At 44.0% G+C, this 26084-nt stretch overlaps 1 protein-coding gene across 1 annotated transcript; it reads left to right on the forward strand.

Moving 5' to 3' along the window:
- Positions 1–203: 203 nt before the first annotated feature.
- On the forward strand, positions 204–24928 carry LOC308530685 (uncharacterized protein; the record flags this gene model as incomplete). Its single annotated transcript, XM_081107378.1, has 6 exons — positions 204–365; positions 7698–7855; positions 14297–14423; positions 21016–21089; positions 22885–23254; positions 24801–24928. Exons 2-6 carry the CDS (start codon positions 7841–7843, stop codon positions 24926–24928), a joined length of 714 nt encoding a protein of 237 aa, XP_080963504.1. The 5' UTR covers positions 204–365; positions 7698–7840.
- Between the last annotated feature and the right edge of the window lie 1156 nt (positions 24929–26084).

The raw sequence follows: 26084 nt of genomic DNA on the forward strand, positions 1-26084 counted from the left end.
ACGTGGGAAACTCCCCCAGGAAGGGCTGTCCCTGTGGCAGGAGGTGCGGGGACCCGGGGCTGCCCCTCGCTCCTGCCCCGCCCTCCCTCCCTCTGTCCCTGCACAGGCCTGGCCGCCGGGCTCGGCCCCGCCCCCATCGCGGAGTCGCTCAGCTCAGGCTCCGGCCCCGCCCATCCCGCAGGGAGGCGCATGCGCAGTTCCCTGCAGACGGAAGCGGCTGTGGAGGGGAAGGTGGCGGTTCCCCCTGAGGAGGGTGTTTGTCTTTAAAGCTGACGCTCCCCTTCCCGCTCCCCGCAGGGAAGGCGGAGGGCGCTGCGGGCGCTGAAGTCCTTGTTGGGGTCCCCGCCCCGGAGCCTCTCTCAGCGGTGAGTCCGCGTCCCGGGAGGCTGCGCGGTGCGGGCGCCACGTTCCTTTGGGAGGAAACGGAGGCCCGGCCCGGGGTCTCTCCGCCTGTGGCTGTGGCCACCGCCTGCCGCGCGGTTTTCCCGCTGAAAACCGTTCCCGGGGCCGCCGGTGCTCCCCGCGGGGCTGAGAGTCTGGGTCAGGGGGTTCCCGCCCTTTGCGCCCCTCCCCCCGCCCGGCGCTTTTCGCCCAAAGAGCCCGGATGGCTCCCGGCCTGGGGTCTGCACCCCCCTCCTAGGCCCACCCCCATTGAATAAGGGGTCTGCCTGCCCGGGGAGCACAGTGTCCATGGGAGGGCTCTGGGGAGAGGACGCGGTGTCCCCTGAAGAGGCGACCTGCCCGCAGGGAGAAGCTTTGTGGGCGCGGTGACTGCGGGGGGCGGGGGCCCAGGCTGGGGGTCAGGGGAGGGAGAGAGAGACAGACACGTGGGCGGGAGAAAGGGCAGCGAGGGGTCCACAGAGAGGGGCCCATAGGGGATGTGGGGGGGGACTGGACGGCGACGGTAGGAGTGAGGGGGTCACTCGGGAAAGTGGCCTGAGGAGGAAGGAAGTGGAGACACAGGGAGGAGGGGGAGCCCAGAGAGAGGAAGGGGGGCTGAGAGGGAGCGGGTCCTGGGGAGCAGAAGTGGGGGCCGCACAGGAGGAGGCACTTGAGACAGAGATATTGGAAACCTCATTCACTCAGAGAGGAGAGACTTGTCTGTTTTTCATGAATCCCTTGTCATTTCCTGGGATGGCAACAAGGAAGTAACATGTGTCTGTCACCATCTGATGCTTTTTTAAGGAATATTAGAAGCCTTACCTTTGTGGTTTTGGGTGTGTGTGTGTCTGTTTTCATGGATTTACTTTTTCTATCTTTAATACTTAATTTATTATTTAAAAAATATCCTGAGATAAATCCTCTGGGTCTTCTAAGATCCCTCCAGGAGCATTTTAAGGAGTGCCCTCCGGCCCTAGCCCATTTGGCTCCCTGGATACAGCCTTGGCCTGCGGACCGAAGGGTCCCAGGATCAGTTTTCCTCTAGGGTATGTATCTTGGTTGGGGGCACATCCCCAATGGGGGGTGTGCAAGAGGGAGCTGATTGATGATTCTCTCATCAATGTTTCTAACTCTCTATCCCTCTCCCTTTCTGTAAAAAATCAATAAAATATTTTTTAAAAATAGAAATACCCTCAGGTATGCTTTTCCCTATAGTGTTGGACAGCTGCTCTGGGTGGGGCATCATTGGTTACTGAGGTGCTCTAGGTGATGGAAGGTGAGGACAGGGATTGGCAGGATGCCTTTGTGAGAGTGGGGAGCAAGCTTTGTTTAGGGGAGGTAAGGGGGTGCTCTGTTTGGTTTGGGGGTCAAGACAGCAGCTCACGTTCTCATTTTTGTAGAAGTTCGTGGAAGTCTTTGGGAGGAAAGACACATGAAGACACACACTTGAAAATTCACAGTGTGGTCTCCATGAGGGAGCTCAGTGTTCCTGATTTTCTCTCCTCTGACCAAGAACAGGAGGGGGGTGACCTTTTCCTCATTTCCAGGACCTCTGCCTGTGAGTGTGAGGTGAGCTGATTAACAGGCTGTGCTGACTTCTCTAAATGGCACATTCTGTGACTCCTCAACATATTGTCACCTGAGAAAACATTCCAGACCCCCATCAGGTCCAGGACCAAATGGCTGCTTCTCAGGTAAAAGGTGTGTTGGGTCACAGGCTGTGTTTGCTTTTCCTCTAACATCTGGTGATTTATTTCTCTTTCTTTTTTTTTTTTTTAAATATATATTCCATTGATTTTTCACAGAGAGGAAGGGAGAGGGATAGAGAGTCAGAAACAGCAATGAGAGAGAAACTTCCATCAGCCGCCTCCTGCACACCTCGTACTGGGGATGTGCCCGCAAACAAGGCACATGCCCCCCGATCGGAATCGAACCTGGGACCCCTCAGTCCACAGGCCGACGCTCTATGCACTGAGCCAAACCAGTCAGGACTATTTCTCTATTTCTGATTTTCATTCATTTGCAAGTTGTTTTTCTTTACTTATTTCATTACTTTTGTCATCATAGACATTGTCAACAGTTTCTATATTTCTCTCTCTGTTGTTTTTCATAATTTTGTCTTCGTTTTTTCTCCCTCTTTTAAAAATATATCTTTATTGATTTCACAATAGATAGGAGAGGGAGACAGAGATAGAAACATCAAGCAGGAGAGAGAATCATTGATCAGCTGCCTCCTACACACCCCCCACTGACCATCCAGTGTGAAATCTGCAGTGTACCCTGACCAGAAATCTAACCTTGCCCTCCTGGTTCATAGATCTGCCTTCTACCTCTCAGCCACACTGGCCGGGCTGTAATTCCCTCCTTTGTCCCATAGCCTTCTCTGTATTCATTTCATGCAGCCTCCCCAGGTCAAGAAGCATTCCCACCTTTAATTCATGACTTTCAACTAGTCAAACATCCGTTTTTGTGACAGATCAAACTTGGAAGGCAGCCATGTCTTATATCCCTACTGAGATGGATCAGAGTCTCAGGTATCAGTGAAGAAGGCAAATGTAGGTATTAGGTTCCAGTGGCTGCATCATCAGCTTTAGATCACGGGTAAGAAGATGTATATATGTCCTTGCTGGTTTGGCTCAGTGGATTGAGCCTTGGACTGTGGACTGGAAGGTTTGATTCTGGTCAAAGCACATGGTCAGGTTGCAGTCTCAATCCCCAGTAGGAGGCATGAAGGAGGCAGCCGATCAATGATCCTCTCATCATTGATGTTTCTATCTCTCCTTCTGACTTCCTCTTTGAAATAGATAAAAAACATATTAAAAAAAGAAGGTGATGCACATCTTACTGCTCAGAATAGTTTAGAAAGTTCTGAAAAGAAGGGTATATAGAAGAGACTTGCTTACTAGGTTAGTACAAAAAACTTGGTATTGAAATGTACCAGTAGCTTATAGAACATTAGAGGTACACGTGGATTGACACTTGCAAAAATTAATGTTTATTTGTGACCATTTTCACATAATTATTTTGTGTTTTTTTATACTTTATTGATTTTTTACAGAGAGGAAGGGAGTGGCATAGAGAGTTAGAAACATCAATGAGAGAGAAACATCGATCAGCTGCCTCCTGCACATCTCCCACTGGGAATGTGCCCGCAAACAAGGTACATGCCCTTGACCGGAATCGAACCTGGAACCTTTTCGTCCGCAGGCCGACACTCTATCCACTCAGCCAAACCGGTTTCGACTATTTATTTATGTATTTTTGCCAGGAATGTCAGCAGTGATGACCTGTCCTATGCTGTGCCTCTGTCACCTGATACCCATTGTCTCAATCCATGTGATGGTCATGGGGCAGAGGTGCTCCCCTCACTGTAGAGTTGATAGTCTCTCTTTCTCAGTAGGAAGGGTTTAGTAGGGATTTGTTGAGACATTGTGCAAAGGCCATCACATGTTATCTGGAAATGCCCTACTACTTAGTTTCTATTTGCTTTGGAAAATAGACATCCTACTTTTCTTTCCTACAGATCATTGGCTTTTGATATAGGAGCTTTATCCAATCAGGTCTTATTTCTGTAAATATTCATTATATTCCATACTCATGTCAGGGACATACTTTACATGATCACTTTTTGAATATTCTGGAATGTTTACAAGAATCATATGAATATATCTTCAATTCAGTTAATTTTCTATGATTATAGTTCTCCACTAATGATATACAAAATTTTCCAATAATTGAGTGTCTAAGAAACTGTAGGTCTAATTTGTTTTCCATCATTATGTGAATTCCTTTCCTTATTGTGTTTGCTAGAGGCCTAGTGCACAAATTTCTGCACTTGGGAGGGTCCCTCAGCCCGGCCTGTGCCCTCTCCCAGTCTGGGACCCCTCGGGGAATGACCACCTGCTGGCTTAGGCCCGCTCCCCAGGGGGATTGGGCCTAAACTGACAGACATCCCTCTGGCAGCCCGGGAGCCCTCGGGGGATGTCCACTTTCCAGCGGGGAACAGGCCTAGCTGCAGTCGGACATTCTCAGTGCTGCTGAAGAGGTGGGAGAGGCTCTCACCACCACCACTGTACTGGCAGCTGTCAGCCTGGCTTGTGGCTGAGCAAAGCTCCCCTTTTGGGAGTACACTGACCACCAGGGGGCAGCTCCTGAATTGAGCGCCTGCCCCCTGGTGGTCAGTGTGTCATAGCTACCAGTGATTCCCAGTCGCTCTGCTGTTAAGGTCAATTTGCATATTGCCCTTTTATTATATAGGATAGAGGCCTGGTGCATGTGTGGGGGCAGGTTAGTTTGCCCTGAAGGGTGTCCCGGATCAGGGTGGGGGTCCTGTTGCGGTGCCTGGCCAGCCTGGGTGAGGGGCAGAGGGCTGTTTTCAGACTGGCCACACCCTCTTCTGGGTGGGGGTCCCCACTGGGGTGCCTGGTCAGACGGGGTGAGGGCCTGAGGGCCATTTTAGGCTGGCCACACCCCCTTCAGGGAGGGGGTTCCCCTGGGGTGCCTGGCCAACCTGGGTGAGTGGCTGATGGCTGTTTGCAGGCTGGCCACAGCCCCTTCAGGGTGGGGGTCCCCGCTGGGGTGCCTGGCCAGCCTGGGTGAGGGGCTGATGGCTGTTTGCAGGTTGGCCACAGCCCCCAACCACCCAAGCTCCCAGTGGGGGCTGGCTGGAAGCAGGTATCTGGGATTTCTTTAGCTTCCATAATTGAAACTTTGTTGCCTTTTTCGGAGGCCACATCCGGCCAGGGCAGGCAGGAAGCTTGGCTTCTGCTATCGCTGGGGCAACCAAGCCTTCTGCTTGCTCCAGCTCCGTGGCTGCTGGCCGCCATCTTGGTTGGGTTAATTTGCATGTCGTTGCTCTGATTGGCTGGTGGACATGGCTTGGGCATAGCGAAAGTATACAGTCAATTAGCACCTTTGTCTTTTATTAGTGTAGATGATACTCAAAGGGTATCGTTCACAAATAGATTCATGAAATTTATGCAATCACAAAATAATCTTGATTTCATTGACATGACAGTTCTGTTTTCTCTCTTTTAATAGTATACTCTAGAGTCCCAGTGCATGAAATTCTTGCACTGAGGTGCGGGAGAGGTGTTTCTCAGCCTGGCCTACGCCCTCTTACAGTCCAGGAGCCCCAAGATCAATTGCCCTAAAGAGGTAGGCCCTGGCCACCTGACCAGGGCTCCATGATGCCCCTGCTCCTGCAGAGGGAGGCCCCGTCCATGGTCCACAGCCTGCCAATAGGTGGCCTGGGCCTCCCTCTGCAGGGTGATCATGGGGTGATAGCTGGGCCCCCAAGCAATCACATCTCACCTGCCTTGGCTGGCCGGCGCCCATGCGTTTCATAGCATGGTCATCCAGATGTTCGTTCTGCTGTTTGTTCCTTGGGTCGATTTGCATATTACTCTTTTATTGTAGACTAGAGGCCTGGTGCACAAAAATTTGTGCACTCGTTGTGGGGGGTTCCCTCAGCCCGGCCTGCGCCCATTCGCATTCCAGGACCCTTTGGGGGATGTCCACCTGTCGACTTAGGCCCACTCTCCAGGGGATCAGTCCTAAGCTTGCAGTCAGACATCCTTCTGGCAGCCAGGGAGCCCTCGGGGGATATCCGACTAAAGGCTTAGGCTCCCCAGGGAGCTGTGATGAGGAAGCTGGGGTGACAGAGGAGCCACGCTCTCCCGCCCTGGGTCGGGTCGCACATGGGATGCCTGGGCGGTCCGGCCGATCGCTGATGCCCCACCAGGCTTCCCCAGGTCAGGTTGCACACGGGATGCCTGGTCAGGGTGGCTGATCGCTGCTGCCCCTCCCGGCTGCCCTAGGGTCGGGTCGCACATGGGACACCTGGGCAGGCTGGCTGATCGCTGTTGCACCGCCTGGTCGCCCTGGGTTGGGTCGCATACGGGACGCCCGCCGCTCCTGGTCGCAGATAGCAGGCCCGGATGGCAGCAGGGCAGGTGGGATGGCACTGTCCCGCCCTGCCTGCAGTATACAAATCAGCCGCCATCATTGTTGGCAGTTAATTTGCATATCACGCTGATTAGCCCATGGGAGGCATAGCGAAGGCACGGTCAATTACCATGCTTGTCTATTATTAGGATAGTTCTCAGAGGTGTGTCTGACTCTACATAAAATGTTAACATTATTTGAGGTATTTCTTTATTACTTGCTTAACTTGTCTTTATTATTCTCAGTTACAGAAACTGCTGTGAATATTCATGAGGTTTCTTTATGTTTTTTTTTATTGTAGGGATGACTGAGTCTGATGTTTTATGAAGGAATATTAGAAGCACTGGATCTTTTTTCTCTCCCATGGATTTGCATTTTGTATCTCTGTTATTTAATTCATGTAAATAGTCGTTAACTTCTGAAATTACCATTGGTGACATCTCACAAGCAGCTCTTATCATTCTTTTGTTAATATAAGGCAGTCTCTCCCTTCTTAAAGCTATAAACCTAGAAGTCATTACATTAAAGAGAAACAACCTAATTGTTTTTGGTTTGAAGTATATTGTGTGTAGTTCAGATTCTGAGCCCTGCATCCTTTCTACTGTTTATCATATGTGGAAACTTCCATTGGTACTTCATCAGTAATTTGAGGTGATCTCAGTGTGCACTTAGTAAGGATGTCGATGATCTTAACAGTCAGAGTCTTGTTCTGTGAATTGGTCTAATGTTTAGCTCCTCTTTCCTTCCCTTTTTGTGATTTGTGGACTTAGTGTCTATGAGCCACAAAGGAGCTATTGCCCTAAGTCCTTGTTCATTCTCTGAAACTATTGAAGGATGGACTGGATTGAACTGGAACTTGATTCCCACAGAGCCCATCTATTTGATGAACGTATTTCAATAGCTAACTTTCCCCAAAGCCTTTAGCATAAAGATCTATTCTCTGTAATTCCCTGGGACAAGAGGAAGGAAATCTGCCTGGCAAACCTGCATGTGTACAAGTTCCTGCTTCAATCCTCCCCTCTCTACCCAGAGGTCTCAGGTGTGCTGGTTCTGATATCTGGTACCCAGTGCTACTGAAAACAGCTGTGGGGGAGCCGCACAGGCCCCAGGAGGGAACTAGTTAAAGATGCTATATCATAGGTCCCCGGGCATGCTTTTTCAAGGGAACGAAAGGAGTTTTGTTGTGTTTGGGGTTCAGCAGAGCAGAACATGCTCTCATTGTTATAGGAGTTTGTGGAAATCTTTTGAAAGACAAACACATGAAGATAGAATGAAACATCTCACGGTTTGGTCTCCATGTAGGAGTTCACTGTTCCTGACTCTCTCCTGTGACAAAGGACAGGAGGGGGTGACCTTTTCCCCCTTTCCAGGTCCTTCTGACTGTGAGTGTGAGGTGAGCTGATTAACAGGCTGTGGGGACGCCTTTGAAAGCCCATTCTGTGACTCCTCAACATAGTGTCACCTGAGGAAACATCCCGACCCCGATCAGGACCAGGACCACGACCAGGACCAAATGGCTGCTTCTCAGGTAAAAGATATGTCCTATGTCATAGGCTATGTTTGCTTTTTCTCCAATATCTGTTCATATAGTTCTCTTTCCCTCCCCACACCTGTGTCCTCTCTCCTTCCCCTGTCATAATCTGTCTTGTTACCCACAGCTGGCTGACACAGTGCTGCTTCTCGCTCTGCACCGTCATCCCAAAACCTTCTTTCTGTCCCTGCACTCAGTCCTTCAGTTCTTTTTTTTTTTTTTATTAAATCTTTATTGTTTAGCCCTGGCCGGTTTGGCTCAGTGGATAGAGCGTCGGCCTGCAGACTCCAGGGTCCCAGGTTCGATTCCGGTCAAGGGCATGTACCTTGGTTGCGGGCACATCCCCAGTAGGGAGTGTGCAGGAGGTGGCTGATCAATGTTTCTCTCTCATCGATGTTTCTAACTCGCTATCTCTTGCCCTTCCTCTCTGTAAAAAACCAATAAAAATATATATTTAAATCTTTATTGTTCAGATTATTACATTTGTTCCTCTTTTTTCCCCCCATAGCTCCCCTCCACCCAGTTCCCACCCCACCCTCTGCCCTTACCCCCCCCCCCCACTGTCCTCATCCATAGGTGCACAATTTTTGTCTCTTCCCGCATCTCCCACACCCCTTTCCCCCCCAAGAATAGTCAGTCCATTCCCTTCCTATGTCCCTGATTCTATTATAATCACCAGTTCATTCTGTTCATCAAATTATTTATTCACTTGATTCATAGATTCACTTGTTGATAGATGCATATTTGTTGTTCATAATTAGTACCTTTACCTTTTTCTTCTTGTTCCTCTTCTTAAAGGATACCTTTCAGCATTTCATATAATACTGGTTTGGTGGTGATGAACTCCTTTAGCTTTTCCTTATCTGTGAAGCTCTTTATCTGACCTTTAATTCTGAATGATAGCTTTGCTGGATAAAGTAATCTTGGTTGTAGGTTCTTCGCATTCATCACTTTGAATATTTCTTGCCACTCCCTTCTGGCCTGCAAAGTTTCTGTTGAGAAATCAGCTGACAGTCATATGGGTACTCCCTTGTAGGTAACTGAGTTTCTTTCTCTTGCTGCTTTTAAGATTCTCTCTTTGTCTTTTGTTCTTGGCATTTTAATTATGATGTGTCTTGGTGTGGTCCTCTTTGGGTTCCTATTGTTTGGGGTTCTCTGCGCTTCCTGGACTTGTAAGTCTATTTCTTTCATCAGGTAGGGGAAGTTTTCTGTCATTATTTCTTCAAATAGGTTTTCAATATCTTGCTCTCGCTCATCTTCTGGCACCCCTATAATTCTGATGTTGGTACGCTTGAAGCTGTCCCAGAGGCTCCTTACACTATCTTCGTATTTTCGGATTCTTTTTTCATTTTGCTTTTCTGGTTGGGTGTTTTTTGCTTCTTCGCATTTCAAATCTTTGCCTTGATTCTTGCGCTCTTCTGGTCTGCTGTTGGGAGTCTGTATAATATTCGTTATTTCAATCCGTGTATGCTTAATTTCTAGTTGGTTCTTTATCATAACATCGAGGGTCTCATTAGATTTCTTGAGGATCTCATTAAGTTTATCAGCGGCTTCTAGACAGTTCTTGAGAGACCTTAAAAGTGTGGTTCTGAACTCAATATCCTCCATTGACAGTTTTGTCCTGTTTCTTTGTCTCCGCATTTTTTATGCTTTCTTGGTGCACCCTCTAGTGGTCTTTGTGCGCAGTCTTGTTGTAGTTAAGCCTTGATTGTTGTAGTTAATACTAGGGGGATTTGACCTCCAGGCCAACTGGCTGTGAGAATCAGCTGTGTCTGCAGTGGGAAAACTTCTGTCCTCTAGGGTGGTGCTAATCTAGCCTTTGCCTGAGGCTATCTGGCAAATGGCTCTGTGCAGGGCTTGGGCGGGGCAGGTCGCACGGGATCAACAGAGTGGGTTGAGGGAGCCGTTATGGCTGCTCTCAGTCCCGTCCCCAGAGGCTGTGCCTCTCAGAGTCCCAGCAACCGCTGCAAACCTCGGAGAGAAAGCTGCCCTCGCGTTCCTACCGATGCTAGACAGTCCCGCTTCTCCCGTTTGAGTCTGGGTCCCTAGAGACTCACCCAGAACTGGAGCTCAGAATCTGAGACTCCCTCCTGATTGAAAATGACAACCGAGCCCTCAGCTACTAGCCCGCTCCTCACGCACCTCCGCACCTTTGTATTTTCCGCACTGCGCCTCCTCTGAGTCGTGTATGCTGTTCTCTTTCCTTCTACTTGAAGAATTTTCCCTCAGCCAGTCTTCCTGTGGTTCTGGGTGATGTCCGTTCCATCTTTTAGTTGTATTTTTGAAGTGGTTGTTCGAGGCAGCTAACTCCGGTGTTTACCTATGCCACTATCTTCCCTCAGTTCTTCTCCTTGAACCAGTCTCTCTGTCTGAAGTGCCTCCCCCTTTGTTGCCCTCACTTCTGTTCACCAGGACCCCTCTCCCTCTCAACTCCCCATCTTGTCTCTGGGGCTCCTTCCTCTCCTCCATATTTCTCTACTTCTGATGTTCTTGCCTTTCCAGGTTGTTTTTCTTTCCTTATTTCTTTCCTTTTTTCTTATTATAGTCAGTGTCAGTAGTTTCTAATTTCCCTGTCTCTCTTTTTTTCTGTTTTTAAATATATTTTATTGATTTTAGAGAGGAAGGGAGAGGGAGAGAGAGATAGAAACATCAATGATGAGAGAGAATCATCGGTCGGCTGTCTCCTGCACACCCCAAACTGGGGATTGCAGGTATGTGCCCCTGACTGGAATCAAACCCGGGACCCCTCAGTCTGCAGTCTGACGCTCTATCCATTGAGCCAAACCAGGTAGGGCCCTGTCTATTTTTTAATATATGTTTTTATTGATTTAGGAATGGGAGGGAGAAGGAGAGAGAGGTAGAAACATCAATGAGCAGAGAGAATCATTGATCAGCTGACTCTTGCACAATGCCCACTGGGGATCGAGTCTGAAACCTGAAGTGTGCCCTGACCAGGAATGGAAACCTGCCCTCCTGGTTCATAGATCTACGCTTTACCTCAAAGCCACCCTGGCTGTGCTGTACTTCTCTCCTTTATTTCAGAGCCTTCTCTGCATTCATTTTTTTTAACATATTTTTTTAATTGATTTCAAAGAGGAAAGGAAAAGTACAGAGAAATAGAAACATCAGTGATGAGAGAGAATCATTTATTGGCTGCCACTTGCAAGTCCCTCACTGGGGATTGAGCCTGCAACCCAAGTATATGTCCTTGACCGGAATCGAACCTGGGACCCTTCAGTCTGCAGGCCACCGCTCTATCCTCTGAGCCAAACTGGCCAGGGCTCTTTGCATTCATTTTATGGAGCCTCTCCAAGGTCAGGAAGCATTCCCACCTTTAATTAATGACTTTCAAGTACAAGAACATCCCTTTTGTGACAAATCAACCTGGGAAGGCAGCCATGCCTAACATCCCATTGGGATGGGGTCAGAGGCTCTTGTATCTTGAAGAAGGGAAATGTAAGTTTTAGATTCAAGAGGCTACAGCATCAGCTCTTGATCAGGGGTGAGAAAATGCACATTTTACTGCTCAAAATAGCTCAGAAAGTTCTGAAAGATGAGTAAATAGTAAATAGAAGAGAGTTGCTCACTAGATTAGTATGAAAGACTTGATAGGTAAATATTCCATTAGCTTAAAGAACATGAGAGGTACACATGGATTGACACTTGCAAAATTTAATGTTTATTTGTGATCATTTCCAAATAATTCTTTATTGATATATTTTTGGCAGTAATGTCACAGCAGTGGTGACGTGACCTTCCGTGTGCCTCAGTCACCTGATGTCCATTGTTCAGTCCACATGATGTTCACATGGCGTAGGTGCTCCTCTCGCTGTAGAGTTAATAGTCTCCACTTCTCAGGAAGAAGGGTGTAGTAGGGATTGAATGAAAGTTGTGCAAAGACCATCACTTCACATCTGGAAATGTCTCTCTGCGTTTGCTTTGGAAAATGAAGGACTTACTTTTATTTTCGACAGATCATTGTCTTTTTCATAGGAGCTGTAAACAATCAGGCCTTGATTCTTTACATTTTCATTATATTCTATACTCCCATCATGGATATACCCTATATGATCACTTTTTGTATTTTCTAGGAAGTTTCCAAGAATGACATCATTAACATATGTTTAATTTCATTACTAATAAATTTCTGCGAAATAGCTCTCCACTAATGATACATAAAAATTTTGAAAGAATTGTGCTGATAAGAAACATTAGTTCTCCTGGGCTGGTGTGGATCAGTGGTGGAGGGTTCGATTGCTGGATCAGGGCAAGTAGTTGCTGGGAACCTGTGGTAGGCAGCCAATCCATGTGTCTCTGTGTCACTTTCACATTGATGTTTCTCTCTCTCTCTGTGTGTCCTTGTCCCTCTAACCTCCCTCCCTTCCACTGTTTTTTGTTTTTTTAAAAAATATATTTTTATTGATCTTTTACAGAGAGGAAGGGAGAGGGATAAAGAGTTATAAACATCGATGAGCGAGAAACATTGATCAGCTGCCTCCTGCACGCCCCCTACTGTTCCCGCAACCAAGGCACATGCCCTGTTCCGGAATTGAACCTGGGACTCTTGAGTCCGCAGGCCGATGCTCTATCCACTGAGCCAAACCAGTTAGGGCAGCCGTGGGCAAACTACGGCCCGCGGGCCGGATCTGGCCCGTTTGAAATGAATAAAACAAAAAAAAAAGACCGTACCCTTTTATGTAATGATGTTTACTTTGAATTTATATTAGTTCACACAAACACTCCATCCATGCTTTTGTTCCGGCCCTCCGGTCCAGTTTAAGAACCCATTGTGGCCCTCGAGTCAAAAAGTTTGCCCACTCGCCGAAACCGGTTTGGCTCAGTGGATGGAGCGTCGGCCTGCGGACTGAGGGGTCCCGGGTTCGATTCCGGTCGAGGGCATGTGCCTGGGTTGCGGGCACATCCCCAGTGGGAGATGTGCAGGAGGCGGCTGATCGATGTTTCTCTCCCATCGATGTTTCTAACCCTCTATCTCTCTCTCCCTTCCTCTCTGTAAAAAATCAATAAAATATATTAAAAAAAAAAAAAAAAAAAAAAAAGTTTGCCCACCCGTGGGTTAGGGCCTGCCTTCCACTCTTGAAAACTCAATAACTCAATTTAAATCCACATGAGGATTTACAACCACAAAAAGGAAACAATGGGTCTACCTTGTTTTGTATCCTTATGTTTTTCTCCTTATTGTGTTTATAAAACACAAAGGGGATCATACACAAATAGATTCATGAGAGATTTACAGAATCACTAAACCATCTTGATTTCATAGTTGTAAAATGTGTGTCTCTGTGCCTAAACTGGTAACATTATTCAGCTATTTTTTCTTTTTTTCTCAAGTATGTTTTTATTTCAGAGATGGAGAGGTGGAGATAGAAATATCAATGATGAGAGAGAATCATTGATTGGCTGCCTCCCGTACACCCCACACTGGGAATTGAGCCCACAAACTGGTTGTGTGCTCAGACCGGGAATCAAACCAGTGACTTCTTGGTGCATGGGGCAGCGCTCAACCACCTGGACCAGGCAGAATATTCTTGTTCTAAGATTACTCATAATAAATTTCCAACTAGTATTGTAGTTCCTATGTGTCCTATTCCATTAGAACTGAATTTCATTAATCCTTTTAGTTCAAAGTTCTATATGAATTTTTTCTTGTGTTTTCTTTTTCTGTGTATTCACAAGTATGGCACATGATGCGGAAACATTGGCATCACAAGTAAAAAGTGAGCTTGTGACACGTGGAAACACAGGCCCCATCTCAGAACCTGGATCAGAATCTGTGTCTTTACAAAAGTTCATTTAGTTGTGGTCTGCTTCACACTTGAGAAAGAAGTTCATGTACTTCCAAGCCAGCGAGACATTTCCAGCTGAAAAATATACACTACTGATCCTGAATGATGCAAACACAGTACTCAGAAATCCATATGCCTGTGTCCATACCTTTATTTTTTTACCTTTTTAAAATATATTTTTATTGATTTTTTTGGAATAAGGGGGAGAGAGAGAGAGAGAGAGAGAGAAACATCATTGATGAGAGGGACTCATTGGTCAGCTCCCTTCAGCACATCCCATACTGGGGAAGAAGCCCCCAACCCAGGCATGTGCCCTTGGCCGGAATTGAACCTTCGACTCCTCAGTGCATAGTCGGACACTGTATCCACTGAGCCAAACTGGCTAGGGCTATGCCTTAACTTTAAAGTTTATTTTCCTGTAAAGTAAAACCTGTACCGTGGATTTGTGGACATGTGTCATCCTCATTTGTCAGTGTTCGAAATCGCATCAGAGAATGTTGGTAGGGAAAAGTGATATTATTGATGATTCAGGATACTCCCCTAGGTCCAAACCTCTTCTCCTGACACTGTTTTCATCTTGGGTGTCATTATAAACTTTTCTGGTGACCTCTTGGTAATGTGTCTTTTCTTTCAGGAACCGTTGACCTTCAGGGATGTGGCCATAGATTTCTCTCAGGAGGAGTGGGAATGCCTGGACCCATTACAGCAGAAATTGTACCTGGATGTGATGTCGGAGAACTACAGCAACCTGGCCTCCCTGGGTGAGGATGACTCCTTCCTGAGTTCCTGCTCCACCTGAAGCGCTTTGTTTCCTTTATTATTTTAACATCTCTAAGGGACTTCTGCTTTCTGTGTTAGATTCTTGCTCTCAAGGAACAAATTGGGCCCTAGCTGGTTTGGCTGAGTGGAGAGAGCACTGGTCTGCAGACTGAAAGGTCCCAGGTTTGATTCTGGTCAAGGGCCAATGCCAGGGTCACTGGCTCACTCCCCATTTGGGGGTGTGCAGGAGATATCCTATCAGTGATTCTCATCATTGATGTTTCTTTCTCTCCCTCTCCCTTCCTCTCTGAAACAATAAAAATATATATTTTATTTTATTTTTTTAAGGATTTAAAAAAAATATATGTTTATTGACTTTTTACAGAAAGGAAGGGAGAGAAATAGAGAGTTAGAAACTTCGATGAGAGAGAAGCATCGATCAGCTGCCTCCTGCACACCCCCTACTGGGGATGAGCCCACAACCAAGGTGCATGCCCCTGACTAGAATTGAACCTGGGACCCTTCAGTCTGCAGGCCGACGCTCTATCTACTGAGCCAAACCGGTCAGGGCTTCACTCATTGTTTTACCTGTACACATCTAAGTATCTCAACACTATTCGTATATGTGAAAATATGCTGTACTTTTTTTGTGGTATAGGCACCCTTGTAGAAGATTATTTTACCTCATTCGTGAGAAGTTGTAAGTAGGATTTTATTCTACAGTGCTTCTTTTTTGTAGTTCTTAATCCTCACATGAGCACATTTTTTCCATTGCTTTCAAGAGAGAGTGGAATGGTGGGAGGAAGGAGGGTGGAGAGTGAGGGTAACGTCAATGTGAGAGAGACACTTTGACTGCCCCCTGCTGCTCACGCCTCAACCCAGGTGGGGTGGGAATTTGCAACTAAGGTATGTGCCCTTTAAGGAGAATTGAACCCACAATCCTTAAGTGCACAGGATGATGCTCTAACCCTGAGCCTCACTAGCCAGGGCCTACCGTGCTCCTTTATTTACCCGTGTCTTAATGTGGAGATGATACTTTTGGATAACACCAGTTTTGAAATATTTTTTAAATCACAAAGTACATTGCCTTTAAGCTTATACTGTCTTTCCCATGTTTTGCTTCCTTGGTGTCCTGTGTCATTTCATATCAATTTTAGGATGAGGTTTGCTAATTTTGTGAAAAGTGTCATTGGGACATGGATAGTGACTGCTTTGAATGTTTATGTCAACCTTGGGTACTTGTGACAGCTTATACTGTTAGCATTCCAATTTAAGGTCATTGCATGTGTAGTTCATTTATTGAGTTCTTATTTAATTACAGCCAGCAATACTTTATACTTAATTTTATTGATTTTCGAGAAAGATAGCAGTGGGAAGAGAGGGTGGGGCGGGAGAGAGAGAGAGAGATACATTTATTTCCCCACTTATTTATGCATTCATTGGAAACATCGATGAAAGAGAAATATCGATCAGCTGCCTCCTGCACATCTCCCACTGGGGATGTGCCTGCAACCCAGGTACATGCCCTTGACTGGAATCGAACCCGGGACCTTTCAGTCCGCAGGCCAATGCTCTATCCACTGAGCCAAACCGGTTTCGGCAGAATATCCTTTTATCTGGTGGTATAGGCACCCGTGTTGAAGATCTTTAGTCCCTATTCAGGAGAATTTCTATGTAGGCCTTTTATTCTGCCTTGCTTTATTATTTCTCATAATGTCTGTATTGCAGGTTTTTTATTTCTTGGCTTATCATTTTTTTTTAATTATTGATATCAGAGAGTAGGGAAGAGATAGAAACATCAACCAAGGGAGAGAATTATTGATAGGCTGCCTTCTACATGTCCCCTACTAGTAATTAAGCCAAAAACCCGGGCATGTTCCCTTGACAGGAATCAAACCTGGGACCTTTCAGGTCACAGGTTGGCGCTCTATCCACTGAGCCAAACTGGCTAGGGCTGCATTATAGTTTTTGATAACAGAAGCTTTGAAGTATGTTTTAAAATCAAGAAGCCTAAAGCCTTTAATTTCATACATTCTTTTCATGATTGACTTGGTTACATGGAGTCCTGTGACATTCATATTAATTTTAGAAAGAGCTTTTCTATTTCCACCAAAAGTGTCACTGGGACTTTGATAGGGATTGCTTTGAATGTTTAGGTCACTTTGGGTACTAATGACAGCTGATATTGTTAGCATTGCAAAATAGGGTCATGGAATGTGTTTTCCAACGTACTGTTTTGTCATTTGATTACAGCCATCAATGTCTGTGTATATGTTTTTTTTTGTTAATCCTCACCCTATGGGGTTTTTTTCCATTGAGTTTTAGGTAGCGTGAGAGGGAGGAAGGGGTAGAAACAGAGAGAGAGAATAAAATATCGATGTGAGAGGGAGACATCGTTTGTTTGGCTTCCTCACATGTCCCAAACGGGGTTGAGATTGATCTGCAGCCATTTGCTGGGTGGCCCCATGCTCTAATCACTGATACTGCAGAGAGCAGCCATTAGTATTTTATACTTTACAGCCTATAAGTCATGCACCTTCTTAGGAAGTAAACTGTTAATATTTTATTTTCCATTATGCTGGTAATCATGTAAATGCATATTTAATTTGTTATTCTGTTCCTCTACAGGGACACAGCTAACTTCATTGATTGGTTTTATATATCATGTTTTGAGAAATTAATTATATACTAGAGGCCCAGCGCACGAAATTCGTGCATGGGAGGGTGGTCCCTGAGCCCGGTCTGCACCTTGCACCCTCTTCAGTCCGGGGTACCTTTCACAATCTGGGACCCCTGGCTCTTTACTGCTTGCCTGCCTGCTTGCCTGATATCCCCTAACCACTCTGCCTGCCAGCCTGATGCAACTAACTGCACCCTGCCAACCTGATCGCCCCTAACTGCCCTTCCCTGCTGGCCTGATTGCCCTTAACTGCTCTCCCCTGCCAGCCTTTTCACCCCTTACCGCCTGTGCCTCCGCCCCTGCCACCGTGGCTTTGTCCAGAGGGACATCCGGAAGATGTCTGGTCTAATTAGCATATTACCCTTTTATTAGAATAGATATTTATAGATATCTATTCTTCTTTTAAAATATATTTTTATTTCAGAGGGGAAGGGAGAGGGAGAGAGAGAGAGAAACATCAATGATGAGAGAGAATCATTGGTTGGTTGCCTCCTGCACGCCCCCCACTGGGGATCAAGCCCGCAACCCAGGCATGTGCCCTTGACTGCAATCGAACCCAGGACCCTTCAGTCTGCAGGCGACACTATGCACTGAGCCAAAGCAGCCAGGGTATAGGTATCTATTCTAGTAAAAGGGTAATATGCTAATTAGGCCAGGTTGACCATCCATCTTCCAGACATCTACTTCCTTCTGGACAAAGCCCTGGTGGTGGAGACCAAGGCAGAGGCAGTTAGGGGTGATCAGGCCAGCAGGGGAGGGTAGTTGGGGGCAAGATCAGGCCGGCAGGGGAGGGTAGTTGGGGGCAAGATCAGGCTGGCAGGGGAGGGCAGTTAGGGGCGATCAGGCAGGCAGGCAGAGGTAGTTAGGTGTGATCATGCAGGCAGGCAGGTGAGCGGTTAGATGCCAGTGGTCCCAGATTACAAGAGGAATGTCCGACTGCCATTTAGGGATCAGACATCCCCCAAGGAGTCCCTGATTAGAGAGGGTGCAGGCTGGGCTGAGGTAACTCCCCCCCAAGTGCATGAATTTCGTGCACTTGGCCACTAGTGTGTATATATTTTTAGAAATGTGGAATTTGTGATTTGCAATACAGAATTCTGTCACCTGTTATCAGAGATTTTGTTTATTTTCTATTTTTTGTTGAGAGCATGGGAACTAAAAATATCTTAAGGTTATAACAATGTACCTTAAACTCATAATGTCAATTGCATACAAATCCCTGCTGATTGCCATTTCTACCCATGTACCCACACAAGTTGATTTCACATTATCTTTGATGTTGTTTGTCTTATAGAAGAGATTTAAGATTTTATTTATTTTTTATAAATACATTTTTTATATATCATTTGGAGAAGAATGAGATGGGAAAAGAGAAAGAAATATCCATGATGAGAGAGAATCATTGATTGGCCACCTCCTGCACACCCCACCCTGGGGAATGAGCCCAAAACACAGGCATGTGCCCTGACTAGGGATCAAACTGTGACCTCCTGATTCACAGATAGACGCTTAACTACTGAGACACTCAGGTCAGACAATTTCTTTTATTTTCTGAAGTTACACAAGAGAAATCAAAGTGATATGTGTTTCTTTAATATAACACCACAAATTTTTACATTTCTGTATATTTTTCCACATAAAAGGCATCTTTATTTGTTCATATGTTAGTGTTGTGTAGAATTTTGAAATTACCCCCAGAAATATATTTGTTATGGATTGTTTATAGGGCCAGTCTAATAATAAAAAGTTTTTGGAGCTGGAAAAGTTTTTTCCTCGCTATTGTTTATCATCTATTCTGTCAATATTCTTTTTGTATGTTTTTTGTTCATTTATCAGTTCCTTGTTTTATTTGTGCCCTTTCCCTCCCAATAGTTTTCTGCTTAGAAACCCCTTAATGATCTTAGAAGAGCTGTCTTTTCCATGAGGAATTATTTTTTTTATATGTTTTGAGAAAGTATTCTGGGACTCATGATATTTTCATTGTTTTTTCTCTGTTCTCATGTTTATATTTATTCTACTTAGAAGTCAGTGAGCTACTTGCATTTATATGTCACTTTATATAAGCTACCTACTCCTTTTCACTGTTCTGTCTCTATGGGGTTGCCTTGATGATCAATTTGTTAGTGTCTTAGGAGTTCCTTAAATTCTCTTCACATTTCCACATATTTGTAGACTTCTCTGAATCAAAATTTTAATGCTTTATGTACAAATTTTTTTATTATTTCATTACCAATTTTTAAATGTATCTGTATTGATTTCAGAGAGGAAAGGAGAAGGAGAGAGAAATAGAAACATCAGTGAAGAGAGAGAATCATCGATCGGCTGCCTCCTGTACATTCGGGGATTGAGCCTTTAACCCAGGCCTGTGCCCTGAAGTGGAGCCAAACTGTGACTTCCTAATTCATAGGTTGAAACTCTACCACTGAGCCACCACTTGTAGGCAAGTTCTTTGATGTTTTGAGTTGATCACATCTTTCATTTATGATCCTACTGTATTCATTTTATTTTTTTAAATATATTTTAATGATTTTTTACAGAGAGGAAGGGAAAGGGATAGAGAGTTAGAAACATCGATGAGAGAGAAACATCGATCAGCTGCCTCCTGCACACTCCCTGCTAGGGATGTGCCCGCAACCCACGTACATGCCCTTGACCGGAATCGAACCTGGGACCCTTCAGTCAGCAGGCCAACGCTCTATCTACTGAGCCAAACTGGTTAGGGCATCTACTGTATTTTTTAATTTGGGTATTGTGTATTTCAATTTCTCCTTTCGGTGTAATGTTTGTAAAATATTTTCTCATTGTATTTTTATTTTGATATAATATTTTGGTGGTATTAAATAGTTGTCTTTTTTTTCTTCTTTCCGGCATTAAGATATTTATTTCCCATTCTTTTTGAGGTAATTAATATATTTTCATTAATGTAGTGCCAGTTTGAATATATTTATTTTGTTTTCCTGATGGTACACTTTTTTTTTTTTCATGACTTGATATCTTTTGTTGAGATTCCTGAACTGTAAAGTAGCAGGCTTTTGAACATGCTTTTTCTAAGAAGAAACAAATAATAACCATCTGTTGGACAAATTCTGCTTTCGGTCAACACTCTTTTCAGTACAGTGGGACCTTGACTTGCGAGTGTCCTAAGGAGTTTTTCGAGATACGAGCCGTCTCTCTCGGCCGATTTTTTGCTTTGAGTCGCGAGCTAAAATTCGGGTTACAAGCCAGCTTCAGATACCCCACCGCTAGTTGGCACAGCGAACGTCACAGTGAACACCAAAACATTAGCCCAGCATCACGTGTCTCGTTCACTTTAGTGATTTGACATATGAGTAATTTGAGTTACGAGCTCCGCCATGGAACGAATTAAACTCGTAAGTCAAGGTCCCACTGTGTCTCTATTCTTGCTTCAGTTGTCTGTTTAATTTCCCACTTGGTAATGTTCTCTGTTTTCTTCTCAGAGTTGATATACATCTTTAGTACCTCAGTCTTTGTGGTGCTCGAACAATTTCTCATTGTTTCTTTGTAGCAGCCTCTACAGGTCACTTACTGTGTATTGCCATTCTGTTCACACTCTGTCATGCACAACAGACACTTGTTGTTCAAGATGCTTCAAAACAGGTAGACCATTGAACATGTACCTCCCTCATCTCTCTCCATCGAAAAAACTGGGAATTGGGAGTGTTTTTATAATGTTGCCATTGTGTGCCAGAGGGTTTGAGCAGGTATCATTGGCAAATGTAAGCAACTCTTTGTCCCTCCTTGATGTGAGTTTTCTTCATTGTACTTATCTTGAGCTTTCATTGAATCCTTCACTGGCTCTTGGAGTACTCAAAAATGTCACTTGGCCTATATTGGTGGTAACTTCAAAGTGCATTCACCTGGTTGTCAAAACTGAAAATTTTGTTTTCTTTCAGCTATGTCATCTGAAGATGACCAGGCCTTTATGCCAAAGTCCGGAGTACAAGATTTATTCTCTGAAAAAGTACTGGTAAGATATAAAAGTTGTCACTTTGATAATGTATATTTAATGAAAACTTTGGAATTTCAGAACAGTGTGATGAGAAGAGAGAGAATTAATATAAACAAACCTAATGTGGAACTATTTTCGTAATAAAATTGAGGTTACCTATAGAGTAGAGGTTAAGAGTAGTATGCATTTGGGAAACCTTCAGTATTAAAGTTAGTTACATTGGCAGATTAGTGTGTTTCTGCACATGAAGGTTGAAAACAATTTGGAAAGGAAATCTTGAAAAACTAGGAATTCACATAGTCTTTAGTGTAAATAGTCCTTTGAGTTGTTTAAAATGTAGGGTGGGATTATATTTTCATGGAATCATTTCTAAAATGTAGAGATTTATAATGTGCCTCTAAAATTTAAATGTACTCAATTTGGAAATCTTAAATTTATTATTACTTTTAAATATATTTTTATTAAATTCATACAGGTAGTGAGAGAGAGAAAGAGAGAGAGAGAAACATCAATGATAAGAGAAAATCATTGATTGGCTGCCTCCTGCTTGCTCCCCCCCCCCCCCCCCAGGATTAAACCTGCAACCTGAGCATGTGCCCTTGATTGGAATTGAACCTGGGACCCTTCAGTCCTCAGGGAAATGCTCTATCCACTGAGCCAATCCAGCTAGAGATTTCATTTATTTATTTTTACTATTATAACATTCATTTATTTATTTTTAAATTTTCTTTTCTTGTTTTTAAAGTTTTATTGAAAGGAGTAGCATTTTTTTTCAATGAAACATTTCTTGTACCCCATTATATAAAAATATTAATAATGGAGTTACTCATTTCAAATTATATTTCGGTTCTCATTTCATACTGTCACCTCCTTCAGTTCTTTCTGAATTAGTTAAACAATATAATATAGTCAATCTTCAATGCATTAGTTAGAATTCTCCTGGGCCTGGCTGTCAGACGGGATGGCGCTGCTGTTACTCTTGCCTTTGCCCTACATGCTTGTGCCGAGAGCAGCTCCCACTGTCACGCACCTGTCAACTCATCACAGCCTCCTCAGGAATAGCCCCGTCCCCATGGCGACCCATGCAGCCACCCCCACTATTGGCCACTCCATGCCAAAACTCCGCCCCCTTCTCCCAGGCAACTGACAGACCTCCTCCTCCCTCCCTAAATTTTATTTTGTTTAAAGTTTTACAAATAGTAGTACATATGTCTCTTTTTTTCCCCCATTGACCTTCCCCCAGGCTCCCTTAACACGCCCCCCCCCCCCCCCCCGCCGCACATGCCCTTACCCCGCCCCCCCAGTGTCTTGTGTTCCTTGGTTATGCTTATATGCATGCATATAAGTCCTTTGATTGATTTCTTACCCCCCCCTTATTTTATTTTTATTAAAAAATATATTTTAATTGATTTTAGATAGGAATGTAGAGAAAGTGAGAAAGGCAAACATCAATAATGAGAGTCAATTATTTCTTGGCTGCCTCCTGCTTTCCTCACACTGGGGACCGAATCCAAACCCAGGGCTTGTGCCTGAACCCGAATGGAACCACAACCATCTTATTCATACATCAAAGCTCAACCAGTGAGCCATGCTTTCTAGGCAATTTGGCAGTCTTTTAAACAAGGATTTATTCTTCCTCTGAAAATTAATGTTTTGTATTTTTTGTGTATAATTTTAATAAATGAGGGAAGCATTTTCTATACAACCCTCTTGTTTTAATGAGTATTATAAAATGGTTCTTATGGAACAAGTGTACATGATTAATGAATTTATAACTATCACTAAAGGCCTTTCTGTCTCCCATTATCTCCAGAGTACATATAATGGAGACCAAAGTTATCAGTGGTATGAACATTGGAAAAACTTTAAGCAAGAGTCATACCTTAATAATCAGTGGAGAAGCGAGCTTCCAGAGGACCATTATAAAAGTGGAAAAGTCATTGACCAAATGTCCAGTCACACTACACATCAAGTTATTCCTATTGTGGAGATGACATACAAAGGCAGTAAATATGTCCAGTCTTTTCAGCAGTTTTCAAATTACACTGAACAAGAGAATATTCATATCGGGGAGGAGGCTGAGAAATGGAATCCTTGTGGTAGAATCTCCAGTCAAATATTCAATCTAAATAAAATGGAAAAAATCCATAATGGAGAAAAAACTTATAAATGTAAAGATTCTGGTAGAACATCTAATTGGCCTTCAGGTTGTACTCTAAATCAGAGAATTCAGATTGGAGGGAAGTCTTACAAATGTAAAGCATGTGGCAAAGCCTTCAAATGTCATTCTTCTCTTATTGTACATAAGGGAAGAATTCATACTATAGCAAACTTTCACAAACTGGGGGAAAATGCAAAAGGCTTTAGTCAGTCCTCAAGACATACTCAACATCATAGAAATCATACAGGAGAAAAGTCTTATAAATGTTCAGAATGTGACAAAGCCTTTACCCGGAGCTCAACCCTTAGTATTCATATGAGAATTCACACTGGAGAGAAACCTTATGACTGTAGAGATTGTGGCAAAGCCTATGGAAGCTCCTCAGACCTTACTAAGCATCAGAGAGTTCATACTGGAGAGAAGCCTTATAAATGTAGAGAATGTGGCAAAGCCTTTAGATGGTCCTCAGATCTTACTAAGCATCAGAGAGTTCATACTGGAGAACAGCCTTATAAATGTAGAGAATGTGGCAAAGCCTTTTCACTGTCCTTATACCTTACTAAGCATCAGAGAGTTCATACTGGAGAGAAGCCTTACATATGTGGAGAATGTGGCAAAGCCTTTACACTGTCCTTATACCTTAGTAGGCATCAGAGACTTCATACTGGAGAGAAGCCCCATAAATGTGGAGAATGTGGCAAAGCCTTTAGATGGTTCTCACACCTTACTATGCATCAGAGAGTTCATACTGGAGTGCAGCCTTATAAATGTAGAGGATGTGGCAAAGCCTTTAGATGGTCCTCAGACCTTACTACGCATCAAAGAGTTCATACTGGAGAAAAACCTTATAAATGTAGAGAATGTGGCAAAGTCTTTAGCCGGCCCTCAACCCTTAGTATTCATCAGAGACTTCATACTGGAGAGAAGCTTTATAAATGTAATGAATGTGGCAAAGCCTTTACACAGTCCTCACACCTTACTTCTCATCAGAAAATTCACACCGGTGAGGAGTCTTATAAATGTAGGGAATGTGGCAAAATCTTCAATGGAGCATCAGAACTTACTTATCAGAGACTTCATGGTGGAGAGAACCCTTATATATGTAGAGAATGTGGCAAAACCTTCAGTGTAGCATCATACCTTACTTATCATCAGAAAGTTGACACTGGAGAAAAGCCTTATAAATGTACTGAATGCGGCAAAGTCTTTAGCCAGTCCTCACACTTTACTTGTCATCAAAGAGTTCACACAGGAGAGAAACCTTATAAATGTAGAGAATGTGGCAAAGCCTTTGGCAGCTCCTCGGGCCTTACTAGGCATCAGAGAGTTCATACCGGAGAGAAACCTTATAAATGTAGAGAATGTGGCAAAGCCTTTAGATGGTCCGCAGATCTTATTCCACATCAGAGAGTTCATACTGGAGAAAAACCTTATAAATGTAGAGAATGTGGCAAAGCCTTTAGAAGATCCTCAGATCTTTCTAATCATCAGAGAGTTCATACTGGAGAAAAGCCTTATAAATGTAGAGAATGTGGCAAAACCTTTACACTGTCCTTATATCTGACTAGGCATCAAAGAGTTCATACGGAAGAGAAGCCTTACATATGTGGAGAATGTGGCAAAACCTTTACACTGTACTCATACCTTACTAGGCATCAGAGACTTCATACTGGAGAGAAGCCTCATAAATGTGTAGAGTGTGGCAAAGCTTTTAGATGGTCCTCACACCTTACTACGCATCAGAGAGTTCATACTGGAGAAAAACCTTATAAATATAGAGACTGTGGTGAAGTCTTTAGCCAGCCCTCAACCCTTAGTATTCATCAGAGACTTCATACTGAAGAGAAGCTTTATAAGTGTCATGAATGTGGCAAAGCCTTTACAGAGTCCTCAGACCTTACTGCTCATCAGAGAATTCATACCGGAGAGGAATATTGTAGAGAATGGCAAAATCTTGAGTGGAGCATCAGACCTTACATATCAGAGACTTCAGAATGGAGAGAACCCTTATATATGTAGAGAATGTGGCAAAACCTTCAGTGTAACATCATACCTTATCAGAGTTCACACCGGAGAGAAGTCTTATAAATGCAGAGGATGTGGCAAATCCATTGACAGTTCCTCAAAATTTATTTTGAAGAGGAAAAAAACTGTACAGCAGAGAGATGATACTGAAGTGAAGCCTTATAAATGTAGAAAGTGTGACAAAGCTTTTATTTACTGGTCCTGCTGTACTTGACCGCATAGATTTCATAGTTGAGAGAAGTCTTAGAGATGTGTGGAGTTTTGTAAGTCCTTGGCTAGTAGTGAGAACGTACTGTACATTACAGTATTCACTCTTGAAAGAAGCCTTATGGATATGAAAAATGTAAAAAAGCCTTGAAAAGTCATTCAGGTATTATTGTACATGAGACACTTCCTAACAGAGATTGACCTTACAAATGTAGAAAATAAGCTGGAGCCTTTACCCACAGCTCAAAATTTACTCAACATCAGAGATTTTATACTGGTGGAAACCTTACACTGTACAAAATGTGAGAAAGGATTGGCTGGCATTCCTCGGTTGTTTAGCTTTGACCTATGAACTGCAAGGTTAGGGGGCAATTCCTGGTCAGGGCACATGCCCTGATTGCAGACTCGCTCTCCAGTGTGTGGCATGCACTCTCCTCTGAAAACAATAATATATTTTAAAAAAAGAAAAGAAAATGTGAGGAAACCTTTAGTCTGTGTGTATTCCTTCCGGTATATCAGAGAGTTTATACTGGAGAAAAACCTTGCAAATGTGAGGAGTGATGTTAATCCTTTTCTAGTCAATGGAGTCTTATTTAGCATCATAGAACTCATTGTGAAGG

The sequence above is a fragment of the Myotis nattereri genome (assembly GCF_964212035.1).
Source record: "Myotis nattereri genome assembly, chromosome: 15".
In the NCBI taxonomy this organism is placed as follows: domain Eukaryota; kingdom Metazoa; phylum Chordata; class Mammalia; order Chiroptera; family Vespertilionidae; genus Myotis; species Myotis nattereri.